General features: G+C 46.4%; 2 protein-coding genes across 10 annotated transcripts in view; one reads left to right on the plus strand and one right to left on the minus strand.

The window, feature by feature from the left end:
- The window catches only part of LOC118505437, a 137162-nt gene that overhangs the window by 82966 nt on the left and 28452 nt on the right, over nucleotides 1-25744 (plus strand). For all 9 annotated transcript variants that reach the window (XM_036041228.1, XM_036041222.1, XM_036041224.1 and 6 more), the window contains 3 exons: nucleotides 2197-2938; nucleotides 11080-11220; nucleotides 23060-23184. In XM_036041228.1, the coding sequence (XP_035897121.1) occupies nucleotides 2197-2938; nucleotides 11080-11220; nucleotides 23060-23184 (1008 nt within the window). The remainder of the gene's footprint in view (nucleotides 1-2196; nucleotides 2939-11079; nucleotides 11221-23059; nucleotides 23185-25744) is intronic.
- LOC118505442 (parkin coregulated gene protein homolog) lies at nucleotides 12059-23026 on the minus strand. Its single transcript, XM_036041239.1, has 4 exons — nucleotides 22537-23026; nucleotides 22377-22458; nucleotides 16405-16516; nucleotides 12059-12846 (listed from the first exon to the last, which is right to left on the minus strand). Exons 1-4 carry the CDS (start codon nucleotides 22818-22820, stop codon nucleotides 12611-12613), a joined length of 714 nt encoding a protein of 237 aa, XP_035897132.1. The 5' UTR covers nucleotides 22821-23026; the 3' UTR covers nucleotides 12059-12610.

A 25744-nucleotide genomic window follows, 5' to 3' on the forward strand; every position in this document is an offset into this window, starting at 1 on the left:
TGTTCATGGCATCTTTCACGCTCCGCCATTTTCGACCAGACCAGGAACCGATTCGCAATAAATGTGCGCTCCCCCCCCCCCCCCCCTTCCTGGTGTGTGCGGCGGCGGCAAATGCCGAACCGAGGCGAAAGATCTGTGTCCCATTCCGGTGCACTCCAATCAAGGCTACGGGACTAACAACCTCCCGGGCGACGTTCCTGCCCGCTCGCCCATCCATGGTGGCAAGGTGAACACATAAAGAATTGTAGTCGCGGACGAAAATCGTTCACCGTCATCGCGTTCGGCCAGGGCGGGCGCTGGATAGCGTTAAAAGGTCGCCCCGTGGAAAGCAACCGGAAAGCTTTTAGCCTTTTAGTTATTTACAAAGCTTACGCTCCGTTGGCGTTTGTGAGTTCCGGGTTGTACCGGGTTTTTGCTTCTCCCATTTTGTGGCATCCTTTGTGCATCCACCGGCACACTCGACGGCTGAGCTCAAATTTCTTTGCTCTCGTGTGTGTGTGTGTGTGTGTGTGTGTGTGTAACGGCTTGTGTGTTGGTATGGGTGTGTGCATCCGTCCGGTGAATTTAGAATGGAATGATCGAACCGAACGGAACGAGTTGGCCCACCAAACCTTTGGCCGCTTTCCCGGCAGCAAATGGCCCCGAAAGGGAAGTTGAAATGAATGTCAAATCGGATTCAGCACAGAAGACGACACAGAAGACGACAGCACGCCTAGACGGTGGTGAAGATGCACCACCGGTTCCCTGTTCGGTTCGAGCTTCTCGCTCTGTTGTGGCCCAAGGTGATGAAACGGGGCCATCCTCCATAATACTATGTTTATCCGATCGGAGTAGCTTTCTTTGCGCGTGCGGATGCCGCCCGCCTCAAGATGCCCAAGATCGTACCACTGATGAGGTTCCCTGGGGGAGGCTTTCCGGATACGCGTGAAGATTCTATACCGGAAGTGAGGACCGTATTTACATTTCAATGACTCAATTCTCCTCGGGGAGGCAGGGAGCTCGAAGCTATTTGCTGAGTAGCACGGACAGTTTCTACTTCATCGACCAGATTGCATTACTCGACGCAAAAGCGACAATGGGAAGCTGAAGCAAATCGGTTTGTTCAGTCTTTTATTAGTGTGTTCTTTTTTTTTTCCTTGCCTGGCCCACCCACCAGCCGGTCCGATACGGTCCAGACGGAAACATTGAGTGGAGTCTTTCGGTGGAAACGAACCAATCGAAACCCTTGCCCGATTGCTGCTGTGCTGTGCTTCGTACTATCTGTGCCACTTAATGGTCACATTAGTGAGTGGCTCTGGATTCTGCTCCGATCGGTACGTAGCGAGATCGGCACTCCTCACTCGAAAACTATCCATTCTTTCGCTTTCCCTTTAGTAATCCGATTCAAGTGGATTTTTCTTCTTTTTTTGCGTGTGTGTGTGCGCTTGTTTCTTGCTTACAAAAGCACCCAGGATCCGCTTGGTGCTTTTCCAAAAAGGATTTTAAAAACAATGAACATTCTTTCCGGCCTAGTCAAAGCTGGTAGGGTTTGTTCCAACACACACACACACACAAGAGAGAGGAAAGGATAGAAGAGAAACTCGTTCTTAACACGCACATTACACAATGTTTTGCAAAGGTACGGATGTAGGTTTTCCTATTCTTAGTAGATGTGCGAGGGATTTTTTTTCTCCCCCTGCAGCTACAGATAAGTGGCTTTGGATGGGATCGGGACCGAAGCAGAAGGGTGTAGTTAGTGCGGCGGTTATGTAAATTTTCTTCGCCGCTATTTTTTTCCGCTCCCCCCTCCGGTTGCGTTGCACAAGACTTAAAGTTTCCTAATTGCGTTAATTAATTGGCATGCCTGGAAATCATCACTCTTCCAACAATGGCCAACGCAACGACGACGACGACGACTCGGTATCCTTCTTGGCCCTTGGTAAATTGTTATGGATTTATGTGGGTAAATTCCCGGGAGCTGACTAAGCAAACGATGGGGATTCCGGTTGGTGAGTGTCTCCTCTAGTCGCTTCTACCGTTCGAACCCCGTGCCCGGACAACGGTCGGGTAAGGAAGTTGTGTAACAGGATACCGCAACTATTCTCCCGCCCTTGCCATTGCACTCTTGGGGGGAAATGGGGAAATAACTATAAATTGAGCTGATTAAGGTTGTTGAAGCAAGCAGGCACTAATTGGTTGTTGTCTTCTCTATTGCAGATACAGGAGAGTAGAAACCCATCGCTGCCACTAGATCTAGAAGTACCCTATAACAATGACTACACGATAGTGCGCAGTCACGGGAAGGCAACGAACGTTGGCAGCACCGTGGCGACGGGTGGCACTGGTGGTGCTCCCCTTCCCCCCACCCGTACCACCATCAATCGAACGGTCAATCGGGGCATTATCGGTGGGACAGGAATAGACGCACCGACGGTGCGAACTACCGCACCGGCGGTAAACAATCGCAAGAACCATTTTCTGTACAACATCTACAATCCGCACGGCAGTGGAAGTACCATCATCACGGGAGGCGGCATGGTGAGCGGTATCGGGGGTACTAGTGGAGCGGAACAGTTCCCGTGGACACGCACGATCAACATGACCGGTACGAACCACAACAAGGATCACTACGTCGAGATAATAACGAAAAATGGATCGACGCGTAAGAACGTCCCGGTCGCGGATCATCCGGACGTGATGGTGAACGGGAACATTAACCTGAACGTGCGAAACGATCTCCACGATCACCATCATCACCATCAGCAGCAGTTGCTGCAGCAGCAGCAGCAGCAAAAGGAGCAAAAATCCTTTGCCAACTCGCTGTACGATCGGAAGAGCACGTGTATGTTGTATCTGCAGGCGGACCATACCTTCTTCCAGAAGATGGGCTCGGACGAGGCGAGCATCGAGGCGATAACGCGGCACGTGCAGCGGGCCAATCTCATCTACCGGAAAACAGGTAAGTGAATCGTAATTTCTATGTGTCCAAAGTATTTTTGTTCCGTGGGATTACAAAAGGTTTAAAAGCATTCTTAAACTAATGCATTATATGCTGCATTTAGCTCTGTTGGTATCGCAATACTTTCAAAGAACTCACGCCAATAATTCTTCCGAATTTTTCTGCTTGCCCTTTCCCCCGGGGGAGGTTAAGCACAATCCCCGAAATCAATTTATTTGAACCGTGCAAATTGCAAATACTTTCAAACAATGTGTTTGCATTAAATTGCTTATTCCTGTTTCCATTGCTTTCGCCGTTCGGTGCGGATCGAAATGTCATTCCGTTGTGCTCAAGAAAATGCATAAGCATATCGTTCAATTTAAGTAATATTTTATTGTAACCATTCCCAACGAAACGGGATCGGATTTCGGGTGAACCCTCGTTGGCAAACGCGGTGTGGGTGGCAGGATATGACCGGGAAGCAGGATATGACCCCCTCTTACCCCACATTGTTTGGTTCGAAAAATCACTATCCAGACAATGGGCGATAAGCTCTCTCGGCTGCCAGGAAAAAAAAGGACCATCATGAATCTCTTAACCTTCTTCGCCCGTTTCGTTTTTCGCCACGAAACACACCACGGGTCGACGATGGCATCCCAACTTAACGCTGGCGTGCATGCATGCCACGACACAATTCGTTTGAAAAGCATTGGCACCGTCAGCCTGCCGCCATCCGACCTTCATCCGACCGATCCGATCTCGTGCAGCGGTTCGAATCGAATCACAAAACAGTATTTGATAGTAGCCGGAATATTTCCGTTCCATCTTCCGTTCGTGGAATCGGCCGGCCAAAAATGCGGGGAAGTGTTGGTGGTGATGGAGGGGGCCTTTCAGGGACGGGACTAAAATCGGAATAACTAAACCGGCTCCCATTTCCTCCAACAGGCAACACAACGTATTGCATGCATCGCTTGCACCTTGATCCCGCACAAAGCAAACGGGACGATCGCCAAAATATTTCGTTTGCCAAAAACTCGTTTATAGCATTACATGTTTTTCCTCATTTTTTTTCTCTCTCTCTCTCTCTTGCTGTCGTTGTTGTTGCTTCTGGCCGCCCCCGTCAACCGACATCGGAATTGAAGCTACTAGCCTGGTTGCGGTGGAAGGCCACGGAGAAGGGCGGTGTTTATATGTATTTTATTCCAGAACATTTGCAACTTTTCCTCCTATTTTGGGTTCCGTCGAATACGTTTCTTGCACGGAATGAAACTCGTTTTGTTTCGTTTGGCTCAACATGCTCAACTGCTGTCTCAGATCGTGTGCAGAGTCAATGTAGGTAGACAGAACCTGGGGTGGCATTCTGGTACGTAACTAGAAACATTTGTTCCGACCAGCGACAGACCTCCCGTGCCTGAATGTTATCGTAACCGTGTGTGAGTGTGTTTGTGGATGTACACACGGTTGTTTTGCTTTCCTGGATGCCCGTACCCGTTCAACATGTGTTTTGTTGCTGTAGAAGATTGCAGCTCAAAAGGGGTTTGAATGTCGCAATAGCTAGCAGCAAGAAGCCCTTATAAGGACGACCCTTACAGGTGTAGGATGGAAGGGGGGAGAGAGAGAGCAAGTGGAGGCACGACGTAACGCGACGTCTTGTAAAGGGGTTTTGATCCTTCAGGTGGTTACGGGCAGCAAATAGGAATACGGGCTGATTGATAATATCGTTGCTTGTGTAGCTGCTTTCGGGGCTTTATCTCTCTTTGTACTCTAGCAGCGCATGAACAGCAAAGTACAATGGTGTTCACAGTACGCCGTTCCATTTATATTTTTAACCGGAATCCTGTGAAACAGGGAAATGGAACGATGAAAACATCGGAAAAATATTTTTCTTATCGATTCCAGTGTGATTGTTTTTTTTGTGTTAAACAAAAACGTAACAGAAATAAAATAGAGCAATGTATTGGAGTTCGAACAGGTTTACGACAACTAATAGTTTGCTTGGTGTTCGTGTCGATAATTTTAAAGAAAGTTTTGTTTGAATTCGTTATTTCTGCTTGAACTAATAAATATATCAAATTGTACAAAGTTTCATGTACAAGCAAGGTGGACTGAGCCAGATTGAGCGATAAATTTTATTTAAAATTTCTTATGATAACCCAAGCAATTGATAATTTTCCTCCAAAAGATTGCAAAATCTTATGCTTCGGCTTCGATAACGCTTCGATTGCCGGTAAACTGTCACCGTGCAATATGAATCTCGCATCATCATTTCCCGTTTTGGGCATGAGATGCCTTGTCAGTTTCGGTCTTGAACGGGCTGCTGGTGTGCCAGGTGGCATGGTAGGTTTCCGGTACTTAATTAAATAACATCGTAAACTCGTTCACGATCGCAGCTTGCGTGTGAAAATCGATCACAAATCGTTATGGTTCGCCTACAAAATCAAACATTCGGGTGGTTTCGTCAAACACTCGCACTCATTCCGGCTCATTCGCTTCGTTCGTCCTCCGTACGCCTCGCCATGGAATTCCCCATGGTAACGCTGTTTCCGTGACGCACGAGAGGAGAGGATACTGTTATAATTTTTTGTTGTTGTGCTCGCTCCATTCGCCAAATCCACAATCTCCGCCACAATTTCCCGCCCACGACATCGATGACATTCTACGGAAGCGCACCGGCATTCCGCCAGGCTGGTCCTTCATCAAATTTTACCGCAGTCATTTTCCGCTCGACAGCCTCGACAGCGAGGGACTGTCCTCGGCGCCGTGACATCTTAGCATCGGCATCGGGAAATATTCTCGGTTCTGCGATGGCGGGTGCCTCTCGAAAGCCGAGAGAATTTAATTCAATTCCAGCGTCCACTCAAACGCCTCGACAACAGCGACCGTGCGGGCGCTGTGATGGGCAGGTTGTGATGGGAACGGGAGCGCCGGGTGCAGCGGGTGAAAGTCAATTTCCCACGATGTTTTCCAGATCAGTGGGCCCGTGTACGTCTTTGATACGCGTCACTCGATGCCGATCAGTCAGATCACTCACTTTCTACTCGGGTTGCTTTCGGTACCGTCTGCTTGCAGTATCCATTCATGCTCAATCGGACCCCAACCGCTACGAAAGGGCACCGTTTGCGTACGCTTTGCAATAAGCGCCCAAAGGAAGCGACACATATTTTAGGTGATACTAGAATCGCGGCAGAATCTTGTCGCGTGGTTAGTGAGACCACCAGCATTTTGTCGTTTAATCTTACCGTCACCGTTGGGCAATAGACGTTCACACACCTTAACCTCCTATAATGAGCAGGTAGAAGGAACTGGTGGGCACGTTAGTAACGAGGAAAAATCTGCTGAGGACGTGCGAAACTGTAATTTGGTTGAAAAGTTGAAACGTATTTTCGACCGCCATCGGCCGGAGAACTTAATCAAAGCGGAAAATTGGGGAAAGGAAAAATTGGAGTGAGCGAAAGTTGTATCAGAAGCTACTTTTGCAATCATTTAGCTAGTTATACAACGATACTTTTAGTGACTTAATGGTCCATGTAGCAAAGTGTCTACAATTTGTAAGCATTGTGTGTGTATGTTTTAAATTTGCCTCATGCTGTAAGCTCACTGATACTGCTATAACTGTTTGGTAAGTCAGGTGATGTTATGTTCATTTTAACTATATGTGACACTATAGCCGCATTCTTTTCAAAAGATCGGCGAACTATATGTTTTCGATCCCAGTTCGAGGGATATTTCGATCCCAGTTGATATTGTAACATGAACTACCGTGAAATATTTATATTTTGTTTAATTTTTACTGTTTCTAATTTATTTTAGAAATATTACCTAGTTAAATTGAACATCGTACAGTTCTCGTTTATTTAGCTGGTTTGAAACAAGGAGAAAACCCCGTCAATTATTGATAACACTAGACCTTGAACGTAAATCCGATTTCAGCTTCAGCTACTGGGCGCCTCCATCAAGCATTTCAACCATGCGCCTCCATCGACGGGTGAAACATGGCACGCGCGCAAGAAAAAAAAATGGAAATAAAAACTCCTAAATCTCCATCAATAACATCCCCTGCAGGCGCATGTGTGCGTGTGCAGTGATTAGATTAGTGTAGTGAAAATACACATCCTGCCCTGAATCTGGCATCAATTCGTGGTGCACTAAACCGTTTGTGCCGCATCGAAGCGAAACCGCTCGTGGTTTGTGTGTTATTTTTCATTGTAATTTTTCGCCTATAAAATGGTACATTCGCTTTTCCAATTAAGTGCACATATTTTTCCGAACTGTTGTTTGTTTAGCAGTGAGCCGTTTCGCGCACGTGCATGAAGTGTCGATCGAACAGTCAGCCCGCACAGTAAAATCCCCGAGCCGTGCGGTGGATGTGTTAGTTCGATAGAAGGCAAATAATTGACAGAAAAAAAACATCGTATTTAATCCGTTTGTTTGATGCACTTTTGCCGGGCCTGCTGAATTGCGTCGGTAGTATTTGCATAATTTAAACTTGTAGAAACGTGACTTCAGCTGGTGGGAAAGATAAAAGGCAAAACTGTTTGAATTTGAGCAGTTGAACGGAGCACGCTACAGGAAGAGTTGGTACATTTCCCATTCATACTATCGTTTCATTGAATGTCGACAACTTGCCAGTGGAAAACAAAGAAAAAAGACACAAAAAAGGGGAAAAACAAACGGATTATCTACGCAACCGGCGTTCACTAGACAGTCTCGTTGTTAACATACACCACCACAAGCACGCAACTGATCGATACGGCTGAACTAACAAGTACAGCCCGTAAACCTCGGTGCGAATCGTTGTCTCCGTGCGGACATGTTGCGGTGCACCAAAATTTATTCCATCCCCACCCTCCCATGCCCATCTTTCTGCCAAGATCGCACAAGAAACACGACCAAACCTATCGCCGACGGTAACCACCCATTTAACAATCGACTACGTTAACGCCCGGCCATCGAGTGGGCAACAATGCCGCAACCGTCAGGTCGAAACCGACCGGCGTGTGGGAGCCAATGTTTCTCAAGTGAATAATAAAGTCCGGAAAACCGATAATTGTCTTCTGGCACTGACACGAGCCTTCGGGGCCGTTATCGTACCGCCGTCCAGCCAGCGGGTTCGCTTCCCGCCCTCATTCGGTACCGGGTGACATTTCTGTCAAAGCTCGTCTCATCGACCAGGCTCGGTGAATATCGCTGAATCGATGTTGGTACCAGACAGGCGAAGACAGGCAAGTGGTTTTCGCTTTAAGCGAAACATGCCTAGCATAAATTTAAAATTATCGATTGTGTGGTGCCGGGCAACATGGGTTCGATTATGTTCGTGTGGTTTTGGTGCGCGTGGTACGACAGCCCCGAAACGGATGGTGCCCATAAATTGCAACAATTTATGGTGAAACATAAACAACCGTAAAGCCCCACATAAGCGGGATCAGAATTGAGACATTGGGAGCGCATTTTAATTGTCTGTCTGTATAATGCATAAAAATCCACACCGGACACACAGCCCAAACATAAAACGTGCGTGACAACATCCGTACGGTGGACGGTTGCGTCGCCACCGAGAAGATTGGGTGCTGTTGGGATTGAAATTAAATTTTAACCGAAACGTCAATCATAGGGTAAAACACTCGGTTATGACGCTCGATTATTAAGCGAAACAAAAAAAAACTTATTATTAGAATTATTATTCTTCAATTCTTTATTGTGTTTGATTTAACACGGATCCGTCCCTGTGTGACATGCTTAATGGAAATGGTTTCAATACACAATATTGACACAATATTTGCCACAAAGCGTAGCTCGGCAATCGTTTTTTCCTATGATGACAGTCAATCTGTTAATTAAATCTTAATGCCAGACAGCTGTAGTAATAAAAATAAAGCACGTTTGGTATCAAAAACCAATTTGCTGACTTCCATGTTCGTGAGTGATTAAAGTTTATCAAAAATTTATTTTTCACAAAAATTCACTAAATGTAATAATAATTTTAGCCTTTTCTTTCATGGGGTTGAATGTGAGTAAACAGTGAAATAATATTCAATAAAATATCTCGCATGTATGGGGTTTACATTTTACATTTTACGATTACATTCATGGGCAGCAGATCTCGAAGAAACCATGCAACATATGTGGTAGAGTATGGCCACAAATGTATTTATAAAGCTAAACGAACCGTAAAAAAGCTGAGCAGTAATTTGTACCATAACACACTCCTGCTGCCAAGCGACGTAAAGAAGCCATCTTTAAGTTATATCTATATCAGTCCGAGTCATTGTGCAGTCGTTCCATGTAAAATCCAAACCTGGAACCGATGTGAAAGTGCTGAAGCTGTATCTGTGTGATATGACAACGTGTAGGTTAAAAATCCTGTTACTAGAGTGCAAGCTACTTTCTCTCATTCCATCTCATCCAGAGTCCAACCAGGACTCTCCACTCTGGTGCTTTTTGGACGATTCTATACAATTCTCGTCGTAGGTAAACTGGGCCTGTCTCTCGAGGCTAATCGATAAATTTAACTTTGACTTTCAATGGTGGTTTGTTGGGGTGTTTCATTCACCGGGCTCATCCCCGAGAGCCCTGGATAAACGGCAAGCGCTTACATCCTAATGCAGGCAGTAAGCACAAATAGCTAAGCTAATTTTAATTCGTTTACCCATGCCAATAAGCAAATCTTGACCAAAAACCACCGTACAGAGTGTCCCAGCGCACAGCACTAATGATTCGATGTAGAAAGCTGTCTCTGTAGTTTGATGCGACGGGGTTCAGGTGAATGTTACGTGGGATCCCTTAGCACGTAACACACCGGTAGACCATCAACTGCATCAACGAACTGGAAAGTCAGGTTTAATCGAAACGGGGAATATGCTTTGCGGTCGATATTCTATTTTAAATTGTAGGTTAAATACTGCATCGAATCTGTGGATTACAGCGAGCTGTTTCAGGCTCCCTATTCTGAAACTAACCCCATAAAGCACGACTTGATTAATCAAGTAATTAGCTTTACGTTCTTACGAGACAGATAATGTTTTAATATTCTTTAGTATTTCAAAGATCAAAACCACTGCCCGCATTTTCCTAATAGCTCCTTTGTGATATTAAATTTTTATTTTATACTGCTCTGTTGTGCTTCCCATTAACGTAGCGAGCTTTCAAGGGCACTTTAACAATGCACCGAGAAAAAACACGTCTCATCCCCTCCATGCCCATGCAAAATCGACCGTCATTAAGGTGCGAGAAGAAAGGCAAACATTCAACAAATGTCATCACAGCAGTGTTGGGGCACTATTATGCCATCCGATTTCTTACTCCATTAATTCTACCGTGCGGCTAGCGGTGGTATGCAACGGAAAGTGTCATTCACAGAAATCATCCCCAACGGGGAGAGTGTGCAACGGAGGCGGCCTCGGGATATTTGATGAGGTAGGCCACCAGGAAGCATAAGCACAAAACGGGAATGGATGATACTGGTTGGCTTGTATATGAAAAGAGACGACTCTTATTCCGTCCGCACCTTGTGTGTCGCTACACTTATTTTTTCTTCAAACCCCCGTTGACATCCCGTAGGAGAATGTGTGTGTGTGTGGAATGTGCAGCATCGTACCACACATTCCAAGCAATATCAACAGCGTCATTGTGAAGAAATTCATCTACCCCTTTTAGCGTGAGCATCCTCGACGTGGTGAAGCAAAAATGCACTTTCCCGTGGGCATCACAAACGCTTCCACGGTGCTTTTCTTTGCTGGTGATGTGTGCCATAGAAGAGATGGATTGGAAAATTAGCCACCTGTACAAATGTGCAATATCTGTTTTCGTGCAGATTGTACAATTGTGATGGCGGTAGCACATGTTTGTATTGCGGATTTGTGAGGGGTTTTAGAAGCTTGGTGGTTTGGGACCAATGCGTTGCAATGGTGCAAATGAATAAAAGAGTCACACACAATCGGCACGATTTGATGAGCAATATTTCCAGACGTTGATTTTTAAAGTTGTTTTACACGTCACGTAAGCAAGAAAGTATGTTTTGCTTTATGAGGGTTACACTCTCTGTTTGATTCCATAGCATATCAAGTAGCTAAAATTGTTCGTACTTTATATGTCTTCACCAGCAAACCTATAAACAATCAAAAACGCTAACCAACTTCTATTTTCTCTTCGAAATTTCTTTTCAGATTTCAACGGTGATGGAAAACCGGATAACATTACCTTCATGATCAAGCGCATCAAGGTGCACAACCAGAATGCGCTGAAGGATCCACTGTACCGGTTTCCCGGAAACTACGGTGTGGAAAAGTTCCTAGAGCTATTTTCGGGTAAGTTGCTCGTTGGTGATTATCTTCCATTAACTGCTCCCGATCTGTGCATCATACACGCGGCGTGCTCGATGCGGAGATTAGTGATGCAAAGTTGAGATATTTATGTTCGAGTTTCTCGAACTCGAAACAAGACAAGTAAAGCCCGCACAGCACAGGGCTACGATAACCGGCCCCTATCGTTAGTACACTCTCGATGGATGTATAATAAAAAGTATCAAAGGCTCGGCAGTGGAATTGATCCAATAAATCCAAATAATCCCATCCAAGCGCATGAAACGCGCCCTGCTTCGAGATGCGTCGAGATGCTCTTTATGAGAGCGAGCGGGCGGGGTTACCTTCGTACGGAAATAAAAGTCAATTGGGGGAAAACCGATGACTGTCAATGCATATTTTATGGAAGGTCGTTTCTGTGGCACGTTCGAGAATGTGTGGATAAAAGGTTTCCCTTAAACAACTCCCCTCCATCGACGCCACGTTTGCGACGCTGCGTGTGCTGCACATTTTTCGTTCTTTGTAGAAGGGACCGCATTTCGCACGAAGCGAGAAAACTGGCATTTACGGCAAAATGCGGCAGGGAATGAAAATCGAAAAACAAAATACAAAAATCAATGGCGCTTCTGCTCCATATCCACATCCAATGGCGGTGTGTATGTTAATGTCTGCTTCTTAGGTGCAGCGAGTGTGGCTAACGAGTTCGTTGATTTTCTTTCTTTTTTTCCAACAGTCATTATAAAATATTTTCCTACGAGGAAGCATGTTTTGCAAATGTAAATGTAAAATCGAATTAAGTCAAATTTTTTTATCAATTTCAAAAAACTTATCCAAAACCCTACAGTTGTGAAGCGATCTAGATTTAATATTTCTCATTAGAAATTTTCATTTTACTCATAAATTACAAACACATACAGCACGTTGCAAACAATGACACATTCCCTAAGGATTGCGCCAATTCAAAACAAGAAAAATCAGTATTAAAAAAATGTTGAACCTTTTTCTTTCCGTTTCCGTTGGCTAGCTTCCCTGTTTTCGACTGAATTTTCCTCTTTTGTACGCTATAGGGTAAAGAGGTAATAGGATAGAAAATTGCACAAATGATGATTTACCATTTTCCATCCAATTTGGGTTGTGATTTATAATATGCGCCGGCATCATTCTCTGTGAGTGTCCGTACGTTTAAATACGCTGCTGTACGACCAACCGACCAACGTTGCAAGATTGTGTAAAATTGCACCTTCACCTCAAAAGAAGCGGTTCTCGGTAGTTTACAGGTTTTACATTAATGGTGCTACTGCTATTTTGTTACAAGGCTTAAGTGACGTCATGAATAATTTTGCAGCATTTTTTTTTTCTTTGCACTGAGTTTTGCTTACACTTGCCTAGTGGATTTTTAACGATTGTAGACGCAGCTTTCGTACGTCGGCACCATGTACTTTATGTTGAGGTACGCATCGGGCCCTCCGCACTGTTCCAACAGTTCGAGGGTAGCGTTGACCACATCACCGATCCGTCGGCCACCGCGAAAGTCGATCCGGTCGCCTATGTTAACGCGCCTCTGCTTGTACAGGTTCAGCATGGGCAGTAACTGCCGGTAGTAAGGAACGAGAGCGATTCCGATGGATGGTCCTGTTGGGTGAAAGGGAAATCAATATAGCGATTTAAAGATTGGTTAAAATTGCCCTTGGAAGTTTACTTTAATTATACCAAAATTTAAATAATCTTTCCCTCTCTTCATCCCACGTTTTGCTGAAACCAAGCGTGTTCATTACGGACAAAGTTAAGTGTCAAAAAGAACGCTTGCTGCACCAGACGCCAGTAGCAAATCATTGTCCATTTGCTTAACTAACATGTTTCAGCAAGCCATTTTGTTGTTGCAGCGCTCATACATGTAAAAGCTTCTACTGCTTACGGCTAAGTGGTGCCAGTAACCAGATAATCATCTTGACTTTTTTTTTGGTTGCTTTGTGAGAAGACTCTTGTTCGAAGTAGAAAATATTGCCACGTCAACATTTCGCTATGCATATGGTGAAGGTTTTTCTCGTACCAATTTGCTCGTCTGTATCTCACGGGCAATGGCTGTAGCCGGTGCAAATGGGAGGCGGTTTTCTTTTTCTCTTTAATTTTTAACTTTACTATTCAACTGGGTTTTACGAACATTTTGGCTGGCAATTTTATTTACGCTTTACACCGCCGTAGTGCAATCCCATTGCTAGTGTGATGCTTCCAGGCACGTGTCCTTGTTTTGGGGTGTTGCCGAATGGTTGCAACCGAATGAAAACAGTCAGTTCGTTCGTTTATACCGCCGTACGAAACGCGACACCAGGTGGTGGTGGTGTGCAGAAGCGCAACGGCGACGGGTTTTCCACCATATTTCCTTCCATTTTATCTATTTGACTGTTGGTGTTTGGGCGGAATGGTACGGTGTTTCTGTGTTTCGCTGCAGCTGGACATTTTACCTGGTGCTGCTGGGATATTCATTTTTATTTTATCTTGCCGCACTGTTTTTTTTTTCAAGTAGAAGATCGTGCCGGTAGAACGGAGGTAACGATACCGGCAGAAATTTGCTCTACAAATATGCACTGAACCTTCCACAACCACACACACATACACACCATTACCACACGTAAAATGTTGTAAAATAATGATGGGCCAACAGTAAAAATCATAAAATAATACTGCCAGACCGTGTGCGGGTGGCTGTGCAACTGCTCCCCCTTTTCCTTCCTCTCCCTCTCTCACCAGCACAAAACAAGCGCGAACCATCGTGTTGAATGAAGCACGAAAATGGTACGAGAATTTTTGCGGTTTTACAACGAGTCCTACAAGGGCACGGTACCGACCCGACCAGACGGCTAGCGCTTGAAAGGACTGCCCGAGGCGTCATCTCGTTCGTACCTATTCTATAGTAGTCGCTGGTACGATTCCCGCTCCCGTATTGGAGCACGTACTTTTACTGCCGTTTTTTGTGTGCATCTTTCATCTATTGCGCACAAAACCCCAGCCTTCCGGGAACCACCATTTACAGATGCGGACGAGCCTAAACAATCCCTTTCCCGGTAGCTGACGGCGTTCCGCGACCGATGGGAATATTGTAAGGAAAAACAGTACCGAACCTATTATACGCTGCATTGTGTTCCATTCACTGGAACTGTCCGCGAAACGGGACTGGCCTGAAGTCTAAATGTCCATAGGAAGTGTGAGGGTAAAATTCTACGAAATGGTTAACAATTCGGTTTGCGCTTTTGTAGTTTTACCTCTTCGGAAGCAAACCACCAGTACCAGGGTGGTGTCTATTTGGTGAAAAGCGAGTTATGAGTTAGATGAGCAGCAATATCTGGTTACACGGGACAAGACAATGTTATTACTTTTAAAATTACTTAGCAAAGCCAGAGTACATCGTAATAGATTCTAAATGAACGGTTTCGTAACAAAGCACAGTCCTTCTTGCATAGTTGGAAAACGGTCTATAAAATGCTAACAGCTGCAGAGGCGCAATAGTTTCACTCTGGTCGCTAATTCTGAGCACGTGCAATTATTTATAAACGGATCGTTTTAACTAAATTACTCGTTAACGATTATTACTGCATACGCTGCACGGTAGCATCTCAATGAACGTTTTCAATTAGCTGTCAGTGAAATGCGAACGAGAGGGAAAGAGAGAGAGAGAGAGAGAGAGAGAGACCGGGACCAGCAAAACAGAAGGATCCACCATATCCCAACAGCCACTAACTCGGCCATCATGCTGCAGCTTCATTTGATTTGAAGCAGTGAGATACGTACGTACGGGGGACGTGCAGTGAAGTACGGGCATTCTCAACCAGCGACACGTTTGTCATGTTTCAACGTTAATGGAAAATTAAAATTTAATTTCCCAACGCCCGTGCTGCACCGGAGCAATGATTTCCTTCTCGCACGTGTGTAAATTCTTCCCAAGAGGAATTTATCCGTGTTCGTGGCACGGCACAGTATGTGCCAACCACCATACCAGGTACGGTTACACGACAGCGAGTGACGAAGGAAGCGGTGTGTCTAGGCAGCACAACGGCTGGAGCAGGGAGGATAAAGCAAGAAAATGTTTCCATTTCCACGAACGAAGGAAAACCCCACTTGCCTAATGCAGCGACAGCAGTACAAACGCGCTCGGCTCGGCCGATTCCCAGGAGGGCTGGGCAAACTGTCGAAGCTTTCCAAGATATTAAAACAATCCCAACAGGTGCCAGGACCATAAAAACGCTATCAGTAAGTAGCCGTCTTTCCACACATTACAGGGGTACCATCTCACCCGGGGTGTGGTACCTTCTCGCAAGGTGTTCTATTGCGATGGTTTTTTTTTCTCATTTTCTGGTTTTAATTTCAGTTTTACTCGCAATAAACAAAATTAATTAAACCCTCACCGGTTCCCATCAAACTTTTGGTCCGGGTGAGCAAGTGGACCACCGTTCAATAGGTACGGTGCTATATGTGTAGAAGTCATCGGCACGACTAGAATTTAGCTTTAGCGTCTTGAAGGCCAATGGAGTTTAAATGATAGTTGAATGCTTGCCACGTAACCGAGGTTCCATGATAATGATGCAAGACACGTTGAAATGATCGTGCTATTTTTATTCTACAAGTTTATCACGCTCTAGTATTGTTATTGGCCATAATAACAATTAGAAAAGGAATTAATCCCTTATTTTAATCAATTGTGATAGCTTACAGGATCAGTCAATCCCTTAAAACCCAGAGAGAAAATTGATAAAGTTTCTTGCTGTCAAGATGCACAGTGGCTGGGCCATCTAGAAGCAAACGTTTCAATTATCAACATCATATTCGCAGTAAAATAAAACTAAAATCACTCAAAACGAGCCCATCCGAGTGTCGTGATGAGGCAGTTTGAAGCAATCCAAACACTACCTTAAAAACCCCTTAATCCAACATCCGGCCCCAAACGTTTCACCCCCAAATCAAGCTCAAGCAACTACCGTCTTAGGCTGACGACGAGCTGCCAACGTCGTTGTCTGCATCACATTATACACTACCGAGTCGCTCTATCCCGAACCGGAGATGAGTCAGACGACAAAACACACGCCCATTCTTCGACACACACACATCCGATGTCCGTGCGTCTGCCGTCACATCCTTGGCGTGGCAAGGGATGGTCGCCTTACAGACGAGATAATTTCCGACTACCCATCTACTTACCGACTCGCAGCAGCTGTTGTAACGCGCTTAATGTTGCAATTATAATGTCCGGATTTCTCGTATTCAACGCCTCGCGCATCGGCAGCACCAGCATGGGGATGGTTTGGAATATCTGTTCGCGTGGGTTTATGTTTTTTTCCGAATGACAGTATAAACGAGAAACAAAGAAAAGAAAGATAATGATGAAACATGTGAGTGTGTGGTGGTGTGTTTGGATGAAATAAGTAAAACTCCGATCTCATCTCGAGCATCGTTCATTACAATCACCACCAACGCCGAATGGGAGGGGGTCCAGGAATGGAAATCTAAGAGATTATGATAGCATCACAAATCGGTTGGAAGTAACGACCGCAATTATAAGCATTGTGTGCCCAGTGGTGGTCGCCCGCTTCCTACCCAAGGAGCTGGATGTCACTTGAGCCGAAACCGAACCCATGCCGTTTATCTGCACCACTCCCAGACGTCCTTCCCGAATGCTCGTAGCGGTGGGCGCTTGCTCGCATTATGGTGGGCTCCCTACCGAAGTGTCCCTTTCATTCGCACGTACCCTCCGTGGTACGCATCTTCTCAAGCACCAGAAAATCCTATCTCTGCCCACCCGGGCGGTCTTCATAATAATCTAATCGTAGAATGGTTCACTAAGCCTAATCACGGGTGTATCCATGGGCTGCTGTTTCATGACCGGCACGGTACCGAGAACCGCTCCAAGTACCTTAGAACCACTTTTGGAAGCTGTTAGAGCAGCGTCCTGAAAGTAAATTAATTTTTTCCCCCAATTCCTTCGTATCGCCTGCGGTCAGTCACACTTTCCCGAAAGCTGCTTGGCAGCTGGCAACGACGACTTTCGCCTTACGATGGGCTCACCGGGCATCGAACTAAAGCTGGCAAGCCAGCAAAAGCACCCCTGTGGCGATGCTTTCAGTTTCAGAATCCCGATGCAGATGATGGGGAAAGATTGTGAAGCCCTGGCCCGGGTATCCTGGCACTACGCAGAAGGAGGTACCTGATGTTGATGAGGCGCCGGGTTTGCCTCGCCATCAGCATTAGCATCGGCCATCAACAATCAGCTGGCACCCGTCGTGCTACGCTACCACGATGTGGCGCGCGCGGTAAAACACAGCGCTAATCTACATCAAATTAATTTATTAAATTATTTACCATCATTGAGTCGGCTGTTTTCGAGCGTAAAAATCAAGTGCCATCCTTTTGCCGGTGACAACCTGTCCGCCGAGACGAGTGGCACTCGTTACGCTCGTGGCTTAGATTCCGTTGACCGTTGGAGTTCATTGGCCAGTGCCGTCGGGGGAACCGAACGGGATAAGCTGGCCGGAAAAAGGAGTCAATCTAATTTTCCAATTCGGGCCATCTTGCCTTCTAGACTTCAAGACTTTACATCACCGGCGGCAAAGTTGGATGGGACATTAGGGAGCAGCAAGCAAGATGGCAAGTTGAAGCCAGGATTAAACTCACGGCTAAAATCAGCCATTCAACCAACGCCGGCACTGACGTCAAATGCGGGGGCAGAGTAACCATGGTGAGAGATTTCGGTACCAGGAGGAGATTTTTGTCAAGTTCAAAAATGACGACGAACGATCTTGTGATAGCTTTTGATAACAGGCTAACTAGAGTTTGAGCAATTTCAGGCATGAAGATAAGAGTATTGGAAGGAAGGAAAATAGTTGCTCATTAACGGAGGAGCTGCTGTTATCTCTTGGTGTTTATTAATTTCTAAAAATCATGCCATACGGTCAGGTATGGGGAGAACCTAACCTTCGTAATGTCATTCAGCTGTGAAGCTTGGAAAATAATGTGCACAAGGAAGCCTGCTATAAAAACAACCACCAAATCTGGCAACTACTTCCGTAAACACTTCCTGCTATTCCTAAAGCAGCCTGGCAGCAGACTGTGAACGTTCGGCATAGTATACCCCCACGTTGGCCAGAGTAATTAAGCATACAAAAGTTTATTTTAAGCTCCAATCTGATACATTGCCAAAAATTGTCTGATGTCAATCGTCACCCCGCGGGTGCTTGCGCGCTGACTGGCGAACCAAAGCCGGAAAATGCTGTGAATGATAATTTTGCATGCAGCTGAATCATTAATTCCAACCTGCCGTGCCTCTCTTTAGCGTTCCCGTGACACGCCGCTCGTGCATAAATTCACCCAAACAGAGACTCTTCCCACGCATGTTGTCTTTCTTTCCGAAATCGTAGCACGCTTTATTACGACCAACACCCTCCAGTGGCCGGGTAGCTGACAGTCAGTTACTGCTGCCACGCTAGCGTACCGTGTCGTCGAATGGCTGACGGGCAAATTCGGTCGGCGGCACAGGCGGGCGACCCAAACGTGTGAAGCCCGTTCCGAGAGGGCTTGGCGTATCATGGCGTGGAAAGAAAACTTCATTTGAATGTTAAATGATTTATGTTTATGCGATCACAGTCTGGCGGTGGTGGTTTGGGGCCCTGTTTCCCGCCCGAACCACCTAGGGATTATTGTGATTGCTCACTCGGTGCGTCTTGCCCGTGGTGAAACTTCGACAGTTTGGAGTGTAGTACCACAAACAGGCGAACGTTGTAGGTGCGCAATTCTTTGCTCCCGTTCCCGTTCCCGTGCATCATCGATCTTTGTCTTTGCGAGGTTAAGAAGCATGCAACGCCATGCCGCCAGAATGAGATCCTGATCAGCAAACCGTTGACTTTGGTTTCCCCAGAGCACCATTCCAATCGGCATGGGCGACGATGATTTTAAGTTTCAAAAAAGCCACCAGAACATCGTTACCGTAGGAGAAATGTATTTTTGCCCCGTACTTGCCCGAACTTCCACCAATCAGAGCCCCCCTGCACTGCGACTTAGTATATTCCACTTTAGCCTGCATATTCCACGAGTTTGTTTGGCTCGCCGGCGCAAGTACCGAACAGGGTCAAATTTTGCAATTTCTTAACTCTCATTATGATGAATTTGTATGTAAATCGTGGCAATATTTGAATATTGTTATACTCATTTCACGGTGCGCCAAAACTTTGCTTCCCACACCATACCGTTGGGGATGGCACACCGTCGCACACCGCCGTTATACCCATTGCAGACAACCACCGTAGGTGACCCGAGCCAAACACGATTCCATTTGCTATAACGCTCAATGGAGAGAAAGTTTCCGCACCCAAATCGAAAATTGTGACTTTTGGTTGTTTTTGTGTGTGTTTGTGTGGGTAGCATAATCCTTAAGAAAATGTACCATTGACAGCTGGTTCGCTGAACCGATTCGGAACCTACCTCACCAGAGTTCTCAAAATTCCCACAGCAAGCGAGATACGTTGGGGGCAAAAGTTGGATCAAATTTTTTACGCTTTGTGTTTACTGCTATAGATTTATGTGTAACTTTGCGAGGATTCACATTTAAAGAAGCAAGGCACGCAATATGCTGTGAGAAGGACAGACGAAACCAAATTTAGAATTAAAATTATCTTGTCGAAGTGAATGGAAGCGTTAACGTCACTCGTATGGATAATAACAGCAAAAAATCGAAAATTCAACCTAATCCAACCAGCTTCGACAGGTGCAATAATACTCAAAGGATACGAGGTTGTTTTTCATGCTCCTTGTCGGCGAGGATTCGTTCAGTGGAAGCTTAATTCCACGATGATTGGTGCACAATAATTAACTTTGAGGTTATGCAGATTGAAGATTGCTCATCATCTTTATATCTCGCCCCACGGGCAATTCCCAGCAAGCAGCTAACCGACCGGCTACCGGACTGTCCACTGCACTCGATAGCTCAAGGTAGTGTAAACTTCACCCTTTCATAGAGTCCATCCTGCTAGTATGCTATATATATTCCGTCCGTGTGACCTCGGACGACCGGCCCGAAGTCCCGAAGTCCCAGAATTAATTTTTCGTCTCCACATAAAAATGCACTATGCAGAACTCGAGCTCGAGATCGGTGCAAGATAAGCCGGGACCACTGTTTCAACTGGCGGGCGGCATCCTTCATCTCGCAAGACCTTTTGAACTGGTTTTCATACGCTGACCCGCACCCGCCGGTTCCGATGATTGGGTGCGATGATTTTCTATCTCATTTGTTGACGCATTGCCGACGGAAAATGAGGTCAGCGAAGAAGTGCCGGAAAACAGGCCCTCGACTTTATGTTTTACGATACCCATCGGACACGAGCAACGTGAATGTGCGACCGAAGGAGTGTATGGCCGTGCTGGGAGGCTTACTGGCTTTCGATTTTACACCGGTCCGCTACGTATCCTGCACGTGAAAGCCGTGCCGGTAGTAGTGCAAACAGTATCAGCTCATGGTACGCCAAGAGCGCATAAGGCTTCCCCGGGTTAGTGTGAAGGTCAGCGTAAGGGATGCCGAGCGTCAACAGTAACGGCAACCACGTGATGATGACGCTGAGGATGATGATGGTTAGCTGGGCAAAACTTCCCATATCTCTGTATGTGTGTGTGCGTGTGGTTCAGGGCTTAATGAAAGAGGTCGCGTTATAGAACTGGTTACAGAAAAGGCTACGCTTCAGAAGTATCACGTTGCTGGTACGGTACCGTGGACAGAGTAAGTGACGAGTGGCACACATTTCCGTCGGTTCCGGATAAATGTATTCTTTCCTCGCAATTCACCATGAATGCAACACATTTCGTAAAGGGGGTACGCGTGCATTATCTTTGCTCGTGAGCGCTAGGAAAAAAAAGGCGCCCAGCAGAGTGCTCCACCAAAATCTACCATTAATCTTGTTCCACACAAGGCGGAGTAGCGTCACAAATCAGACACTAGGGAAGAAAAAAGCCGGATTGCGAAAGCAAACGAACGCGACAGCTCTCACACTAAACCACTATTAGCCATTTGACGAAAAAGCATCGGTGTCCATCCGGTTCCGTCAGGACAGCTCGTACTTTTTGTGATGTTTCTTGCAGAGCGATGTTCGCTGCAGCCAGCGTTCCACCATTTCCCATTCAAAGCCGTCCCGTTCTCGAAGCCTCGCAAGTGTTCTTGTCCACGCGAGCCTCACCCATTACGGACCTCTCGAGCCACACAGATTGCATTAACGTCTGTCATCGTCGGCGAGCGAGAACCGTGGCGGGATCACTTCCCGCGAATGTACACAATGGGCAAAACATTCTTCATCCCATGGCGCTACGCTCGAAATGCAATTTCACAGTCTTCGCTTATTCATACGAATGGGCTGGATGCACTTCATTCACGTTTTTTTTTTTACCTTCCCCAACTGCGGTGCGGAGTATGTCTCCTGTTGCAGCCCACTGTTACGGGGAGCTGGTGGGAATGATTCGTACCGGAAGTGAGGCAAAAACTTTGGCACGGTCGCCTCACGGTACGCTTTACGGCACAAGTGGGATTCGTCTGGTGCAATTCATTTGCGAGCAGATGATGCCATCGGCGTGCAACAGTTGGACGTCCCTTCTTTTGTGGGGAATGTTTTCTGACGTGTGTGAGGGGTTTTTTTTGTTGCTTCGATACATACGGTTGCTGGCTAGTTGAATGTATGCATGCATTTGCACTGTACATTCGTGTCCAGCAATTAGGTACGAGTCTAAATAAGGCTTCCTCGGGGCTAAGCAATTCTTCTCCGCGTTTTTTAACATCAACGACGAAGGATTAAATTATGCCTTTCGTTAGCCGTATTTAAATGAAGCATGATGTTAGATGGTAGGACATTGTCATGAGATATTATGTGAAAATTGTTGGTATTAAAATTTACTTTGAAGATCCGGTTCCTACTATCCAGATCCTATCACAGGTCTGTGTAGGACAATTGAACGATTTTCATTGGAACTTAATATCTTTGCACTTGTTCCCGGCTATAAATCAATGCTCCTAAATATAGCTCTCTCAAACCGTCAATAATTAACAGTGGGCTGAAACCGGTGTGCCGAACAAATGTCAAGACTTCCCAATCGCTGCAATTCATCAATCATTAAAGCGTACACACACACACACACACACTCACCTGCCGTTCGGTACCGGCCGCCAGCATATCGCTCACACCGTGGCGCGCAAATTCTCGGTACGGAAACGTCGACTCGCACAGCCTGCAATTATTTCCCACCTGCGTTAGAGTGTCGAATTCGACGCCAACGGCAACCAGTGCTGCCCTCGCTACCACTTACCCATCGAAGAACAGCGGCAAATAGCGCTGATAGTTAAGCTGTTCCGGCGGTATGTGCCACTTGATGAAGTGCTTCACACACCGTGTTCCGCACTCGCGCGATATCGGTATATCACCGCGCAGGAAAAATCGGCGAAAGCGTGAAATCCGCGCCCGCCGGATGCAGAACAGCGGGATGGAACAGGGCGGCCAGACGGCCACACAACACTGACGCGCCTGTACGGTGAATGCTGGAACGTGGCGAAGAATTTCGGGACATGTGCGTGGCTTGCAACAGCACGACATTGTACGATGCCGGTGTTCGAGCTGTTCGGGTTTCGTGCAAACCTGCTACTCTATCGCGTCCAGGAACCGATGGCCAAATTTAGCGAACTCTTTTTACGGTAGAAATTTGGATGTTTGTTTGGATCCAAAATAAAAGAAAACACCTCTTCCAGAACCAACGTCACGGATAGTTTTGACAGCTTGATTCCATGTTTCAGTGAATACTAGATCCATTCTACTTTCTTGTAATTTCTTTACAGAGGAGGATTACGACGCGTTTTGCCTGGCGTACATGTTCACCTATCGCGACTTCGAGATGGGCACCCTCGGGCTGGCCTGGACCGGTGACCTTAAGAATGCTGGTGGCGTTTGTGAGAAGAATGGGGTAAGTCATCATCTGATTAAGCATAATGTATTAATTTTGCAACGCACCGAACGATGAGCTGGTCCCGTTTTATTACCAGCACACTTTGAATCCGTTGTAGAGCAATAAGAAATTAAACTTCTGTCTCACAAGCACCAGAGCATCGTTTATGGGCGTCCTGTAATTGGGCATTCTAATCTACAAGCAAAAAAAAAGACAAGAAATGGCTGAAATGGCTTTCACCCTATCTAGATCCAATTTAGCACAGTTGTCGGTGGAAAATCCAGCGACCAGCCATGAAGCAGATCGGAAGCGATGGATGCCGACCGATCGGAAGCTACATCAAATTTAATGACCACTCATCGTGGGCTCTCCCCTGCCCACAGCGTCGCCGAGGGTTCTTCGCTTTCTGCTCGCTCCGGCACCGTCCGCCATATCCGGAAGACCTTGGGAGCCGCGTGTTTTGTTCACCCTTCGCATCGTCAAACGCTCGGAAGGTTTTTTATGATTATTGGCTCAGACACGGATGGGCAGAAGCTTTCCATTAAATTTCAATACCATTGGCGTGCCGATGGTGGATGAGTGCGCGAATGGCGTACGGGGGAGGGGGACAAGGAGGGGGAGGGACAAATGTGTATGGCGGTGGCTTATTTTATGTGCCAAAAAGGACTCGAACTTACCGCCCGTCGAGATCGGTGGAAATGCGGTGGTGATGGCGAATTTTATTGCTTTGCGCGAGAAAGACTTCATCGAGTCAATAGAACCACCACCCGTAGACAAGGCAAGGCGTCCGTGAAGCATATGGATTATTTGTCGACAGTCGGAAAAGCATCAGCTTTTAGCGGAAAGCTAGCGCTACTCGTCTTGCTGGCTTGTCGGCAAGATGTATTTGTAGCGATTGATCGTTGCTGTTTCGCTGGAGGCACTAAGCTCGGAAGGATTACTCGGAGGGTCTGCTCGAAGCGTTTTATTTGAATTTGGGGAAGCTTAGATTACATCCGCAAAGTTCGTGGAAGCGATATCACGATGCATCCGTACCGTAATGAATTTCAAGAATCTTAAATTCACCCCTTATGCGCAGCATCAAATCTTGGCAGTATTAAACTCTTGATGTTTGCTCTGTAGTCGATCGTTTACGGTCGCGCTCGCTGCAGCTTCCGATTTCAATTAAATACTAGCGAAGCTTACGGCGTACGGTCAGGATTCGGGGCGGGGCGGCCGGCATTCCGCAATTCAATTCGGAAGCTCTTGTAGCTCATTGAAAAACCAGCTGTGCATCGATAATCATACTTGCCATCGTATTGATAGACGCAGCCGGGCACATTGGTGCAATACGAACGCGCCACGGTTTTTTTTTTTGTTCGTTTGGTTCGCCGACATGCAGAGGTCGTTTTCATCTTTATCATGAGCTCCTAGCGCCGTGCTTGTTCCTGCACCCAGTCATAAGGAATAAAAAAAATGTTGACAGCGTATGAGGCGCATGTTCATGGCGCAGAACAAATATCCAATCGCTGTGGAGTGGATGGCTGGAGTGAAGTGGTCATAGCATCTCTATCAGTGCCACTTCGGACAAATGTTCGGAACAAAGTTGAGAGCACAGACACGAACCGACCCAACCACATGCTCCAGCAGCAGCAACACCACTCGGTGTCATCATTTGGATAGCACTGCCAATGCTTCCAGGGTTATGCGTTTTGGAAAATGAATGACACCGACAAGGTTGTCGCTGCGAGCCGCTGCTGTCAACAGATATGCACCCCCAACCCCGGCTTTGAAACGTTTGGCGTCCGTTGCCATTTTGCAAGCTTTGCAGCCAAACACTAGCTGAAACGCGAAGCTGTTGCTCGATGAATCTCTACTACTTTCGGTGCAGCAGTAGTAGGAGTAGTAACTTTTTAGCACTAACATCAAACTGCACGCCTGGACAGTGTGGCCATCAGGTCTACCAGTTTCGGGGATAATGTGTTCCCCCATTCTTACCGTTTGGACTCGCCAACTGCCGAATTTTTGTTGTGTTTTGTTACGCTGTTGCATTATTTTACCACCGTCTAGCGCCCGTGGCTAGACGATCGCTTTGAACGATGGTGACGATTGACTGTTCGCGTGCGCTTGTACAATCTTTCTTTCGCCGCGTGAATATCCAGTGGGTTATTGACGTACCCTGCCCCGTACGAGTGTGCTGCTCCGTTTCGGTGGTCGACCTAGGGCAGCCCAACACAGCAGCACTCCAACTGTTGAGCATTGTCTGATTTTTTCGCCACCGCACGCCCGGTGGCACCATTACGACTCATTAGCCCCGACTGGACGGCGAGCAAAGTAGAGTGACCGCGTGTTCGTAACTACCTCGTGGGTTAGGGTACGGCTGTATAGTAGTAAACTAGTCGTGCTCGCTCTGTAGATGTAGATGTTATACCCTACCAGAACGTTGCTTGGAAGTTTCATCGAAAGGGAAAGTTTACCGGCCAAAAGAATTATTGGCTTCCAGTGCCGAGTGGCCCGTACTGAAGGGGAGACTAGGACCACTAGCTTTAATGGCAGTGTCCGTAAACCCGGTTGGAAACAGATGACAGGTCGTAAAAAA

The sequence above is a fragment of the Anopheles stephensi genome, chromosome 2 (assembly GCF_013141755.1).
Source record: "Anopheles stephensi strain Indian chromosome 2, UCI_ANSTEP_V1.0, whole genome shotgun sequence".
Lineage (NCBI taxonomy): Eukaryota > Metazoa > Arthropoda > Insecta > Diptera > Culicidae > Anopheles > Anopheles stephensi.

Bases quoted from the DNA above. Each gene is read 5' to 3' on its own strand.
- LOC118505442 (XM_036041239.1), bottom strand. From the start codon at position 22,820: ATGTCGTGCTGTTGCAAGCCACGCACATGTCCCGAAATTCTTCGCCAC. The intron at 22,459-22,536 runs GTAAGTGGTAGC...AAATAATTGCAG, and splicing joins TTGCCGCTGTTCTTCGATGG to GCTGTGCGAGTCGACGTTTC. The intron at 12,847-16,404 runs GTAAGTAGATGG...TTCACCCAACAG, and splicing joins ACAACAGCTGCTGCGAGTCG to GACCATCCATCGGAATCGCT.